We start from the raw sequence: 5,000 nt of genomic DNA on the forward strand, positions 1-5,000 counted from the left end.
CCTGCCCGTGGCTCCCGAATTCCCCCACCCGATCCCCGACTTCGTCCTCGAGCAGATCGCCTTCGCCGCCGAGGAGGACGCCCGCAGAGCCAGGGAACCCTCCAACAGATACGGAACTCCTCAGTAATAGATTTACTTTAGGGACTAGTTCATCTTATTGAAGATTGTGAAGACCATGTATTTATTTATTTAGTGTTCATTTCATACAAATAAAAGTAGAAATACGTCAAATCATATATATGGTACCCTAAGATAAAGATAATTTTAACTCAAAATTCATCGTTGCCGAATAGTGGCGGACACCTTTCTGGGATTTTAAAAGATCAAGGATTTGCCATGAGAGAAAAAGACGAAAATATACCTTTGCTGCTAATAATTTTCTTCGTGCTTTATTAAGAGAACATTCAAGGCCTTTAAATTACAATATCCTTTTTTTAACATTAATTCTGTTCCAAACATAGAGAGAGTGTATTGGTAACATTCGATCATACCAAATGTTCAAATATATTAACAATCCAACATTAAAACATAATATGGATGAAGAAAAATTATCAACAGAGATTTTCGAAGGCAAATGTCGGCCCGGTCGCTTCCAGCTATTTAAGAATGAGCTAATTATTAGTGAATGGTTATTTGGGAACAACTTGCCTCCATTTGCTCCGACTTCCATATAGTAAAGGACGTACTACCTTTTCACTATCCCAGAGAAAGTGGTTGGTCTGAGGTAGTATTTTGAATACAACGTGTCTGATGCAATGCTCAGATTAGCAATTATGGCCAATACGATCTGTAATTCGCCATACACAGTGGTAGCCCATACCTATTCTATTTAATTATGAGTAATAACCATAATACTTCAATACCAAATGGTAGAGATTAAGCTTCTTCGCGGTGGAGCTCTCTGTTGGTATGACTTGATGACCTGATCCAGTACATTCAAGAGTCTTCCCCTTTCAAGGCTTGCTAATCAGTCAGCAACCTCAATCCCATGAATACCAACGTAGCTTGAGACCCTGTTCAGATTGACGTGTCAACCCTGACCAAGTATACTTTGTGCTACGGTGAGCATGGTGGTCAAGGAATATATCAATGGTCCACAAACTAGGCGTTTTGTTATATGTAGGGAAGTGTGTGCTGTGACACTGTATTGTTAGATTTTAAATAACCAGATAGAATGTAAAATATGTGTAAATATTCAAGCCTTTTTTTTCATATTTTCTACCCTTCGAAAGTGTAACATTTTTGCCCCATGATTATTGAGTCATTAAAAATAATAATAAAAAGCACGTTCTTGCTTTAATACTGCCTGGCGGCACCATGAAGGATGCTGTATAAAAAGAGGCAATGGCCTTTAAAAGGACTGGAAACCGCTGGAATATATATTGTCATTCGATACGCTATGACGCTGGCTACACATGATTGCCCTTGATTCACTACGCATGCTACCAGTATGACCAACTGTTCAAAAGTCATTGGTTCCTCGCGAAAAAAAGGGAAAATACTCTCATGTAGTTCTTTGTATTTCAAGTGCAATTTACCATTACTGTACTTACTGCAAATTACGCATAAGATTTGTGAACAATTATAGAAAAATGAAATTTTAAATAGAAATACAATAAACACACACACACACACACACACACACACACACACACACACATATATATATATATATATATATATATATATATATATATATATATATATATATACATATACTGATGGTTACAGGTATATAAATATATATGCGTACGTACGTTTTTACGTATGCATATACATATGGATGTAAAAAATAGACTCATTGCCTTATAGCCAATTAATTAGAGTAGGGATTTCTTGCGATAAAGTCCTCAATAAAAGCAACGAAATCGGATTCACTTTTCACCTAGTTTTCGAAGCAAAACCGACGAGTCATCATGAAATCTGTTCGAACAGGTCTTACCGTCTGAAGCAAGCTGAAGTTCATCTCTTACGCACTATGTTGTAAAAAAAATGCCACATTTAGGTCATGAAACTATTATTAATCATCTCTTTTAAAGAATATTCACAGAAACACGCAGTTATTCCGTGCCAAGGCGACCGTAGGTTTGATTCGAACCGTTCCGAATTTTTGTTTATCATGGAGTAGCGAGGTCGTGAGCTTGGCCTTCTCCGAATTAGTGCGTCTGACTTTGAAACTGAAACTGGAGTCATTGTGATATGTCCTCAACTGGAAGAGAAAATGAAAGTCTTTATGATGGAGAGAGAGAGGGAGAAAAAAAGTTGGTTACTTGCCAGAGTTAACATGATGGTGTATTTAATTTAATGGTGTCAGGTTCAGTGTGTTTGAAATGTTGAAGATGAACGTCTGAACAGATCTGTGACTTGAATATTTTTTTTAATTGTGGAAGATTATTTTTGCTACAACAGGAAAAAAATATTATGAACTTTTAATCTAATAAAAACACTCGAACGATAAACTATAGATATTAAAAAAACGTTGCATTATCAAAATACTTCCAACTATAACTAAATATTACTATATATATCCAGTACTAACTAAATTCATTTCTATTCTCCTCAAGTAAGTCTATAAATCTATTTTTGGAGGCAGACAAAATAGATATCTTGGTTGATTCATTTGGCTGAGACAAGTTTGCATTGCCTTTTTACATAGAAAGTGCAGGCGCCGCTGACTCACGAAGCCCAGTCCTTGTTCTGTGATTCCCACACAATGATGCGGCAAGATTTCACAAGATTTTTTTTTTTTATTCAATTGATGACTAATTACACACACACACACACACACACACACACACACACATACACACACACACACACACACACACACACACAAACATATACCTAAAAGTCATAAAATAATATCAAAATGATATCAGCTGTAATGATAATCATATAAACATAGATAATTATAAGCATTGTAGTTATGAAAAGGGAAGGGATACTGTTTTATCAGAATGGTAATTATGATACCAATATCAGTGCTAAGAGATAATGAAAATAAGAAATTATAACGATGATCATAAACTCGAAGAAAAAAATCAGTAATGATAAAAAGTAACGATAAAAGAGGTGAATATGATAAAATAATAATGATAACAATAATAATGATACTGATATTACTACTACTGATAATATTCATGAAAATGATAACGATTGTAAAAATAAAAATAACCCACAGCAGTGAAAATTATAGTAATAATAATAACTCTAACAATAACAAAAACCCTTTTTATTAACAATGATAATGACGACGACGACGACGATGATGATGATGGTGATGATAATACTATAATGAAAGTAGTGATGATAATAATGATGATAAAGGTAATAATGATAATACTGATGAAAGTAATGGTAATAATGATATTAATCAAAATAACAAGTTTGATTATAGAAACATTAATGATATGGATGTCATAAAATGTAATAGTGATGATTACAATGATAATAATGATCCTAAAATTAATACTATTACTATTATTAATATTACTACTATTACCAAAACTAATAGTGATAGAAATTATACTAAAGATAATGGTAAGGATTATGATAAAGCTACTCTTACTATTACTACAAATGGTAATTGAAATAGTAATGATGATGGCAATTATAATGGCAGTTTTAATGGTAATGATAATGTTAACCATAAAGATAATAGTTGTGGTGATAATAATAATTATAAAGAAAATATAATGATAAAAATGCCGATGGTGATAATAAAAATAATAAAATAATGATGATAATGATATTAATGTTGATTTTAATAATAATGACAATTGTATTAATAATAACTAGTATTAATAATGATAAGAATAATGAAAATAATTATGATGATAATGATTGTCATACTGATAATAATGATCATAATAATGATAATAATACTGATGATAATTATCAAAATGATAATAACAATCAATAATAATACTAAAATGAAAACAATAATAATAATGATAATAAGATCTTAATTGATATGATAATCAAAAGAATAATGAAGATGATAATCAAAATGATAATAAAGATTAAATGATAATATTCGTAATTAAAAGATGAAGAAATGATAAAGAATAAAGTGATAATGATGATAGTAATATATATATATATATATATATATATATATATATATATATATATATATATATATATATATATATATATATATATATATATATATATATATATATATATATGTGTGTGTGTGTGTGTGTGTGTGTGTGTGTGTGTGTGTGTGTGTGTGTGTGTATATATATATATATATATATATATATATATATATATATATATATATATATATATATGCATATATATATGATATGTATATATATATATATATACATATATATATATATATATATATATATATATATATATATATATATATATATCACACAAACGGATACACACGCACACAGATATATGCACATACAGACATATAAATATTTAGATATAGATATATATATGTGCAAACACAGACATACACACACACACACACGCACACACACAGACACACACACACACAGACACACACACGCACACATACACATATAAACACACACACACACACATGCACACATATATATATATGTGTGTGTGTGTGTGTGTATGTATGTATGTATACACATATATATCTGAATATATGAATGCTCAGTAAAAGCTGACAAAGTTATTTATTGTCTATTTTATCCCGCCCTGTCAGCTGTGCCATTAACTGTCTACAAATAAGACGTACGTACCGTCCAGCCTACATTCCCGTGACCAGCCGTATAAATCATATTGGAAAACCTGCAAAGAAACAAACTCACCAAGCCGGAGATAAGGGTGTTTGCTCTCAATTGCACAAGAACTTGACCAGTTGCGAAGAGCAGGCTTTGCAACCTTCGTTTTCCCCTTTCTAATCTTTATCAGCACTAATTCGGTTGTGAATAAGCTTTGTTTACCGGTCTCCTCCGAGGCAGCTTCACTATGTGGTCTGGCTGAGGGACAGGTTGGAGGTGCTCCTT

General features: G+C 31.7%; 1 protein-coding gene across 1 annotated transcript in view; it reads left to right on the forward strand.

Moving 5' to 3' along the window:
• LOC113802518 (cuticle protein AMP1A-like) overlaps positions 1–231 on the forward strand; it is a 968-nt gene extending 737 nt beyond the window's left edge. The window contains exon 3 of the mRNA XM_027353125.2: positions 1–231. This exon is cut by the window's left edge and continues 78 nt beyond it. Within this exon, the coding sequence (XP_027208926.2) occupies positions 1–127 (127 nt within the window). The 3' untranslated portion in view covers positions 128–231.
• Positions 232–5,000: the final 4,769 nt, after the last annotated feature.

Source organism: Penaeus vannamei, chromosome 13 (assembly GCF_042767895.1).
Source record: "Penaeus vannamei isolate JL-2024 chromosome 13, ASM4276789v1, whole genome shotgun sequence".
In the NCBI taxonomy this organism is placed as follows: Eukaryota; Metazoa; Arthropoda; class Malacostraca; order Decapoda; family Penaeidae; genus Penaeus; species Penaeus vannamei.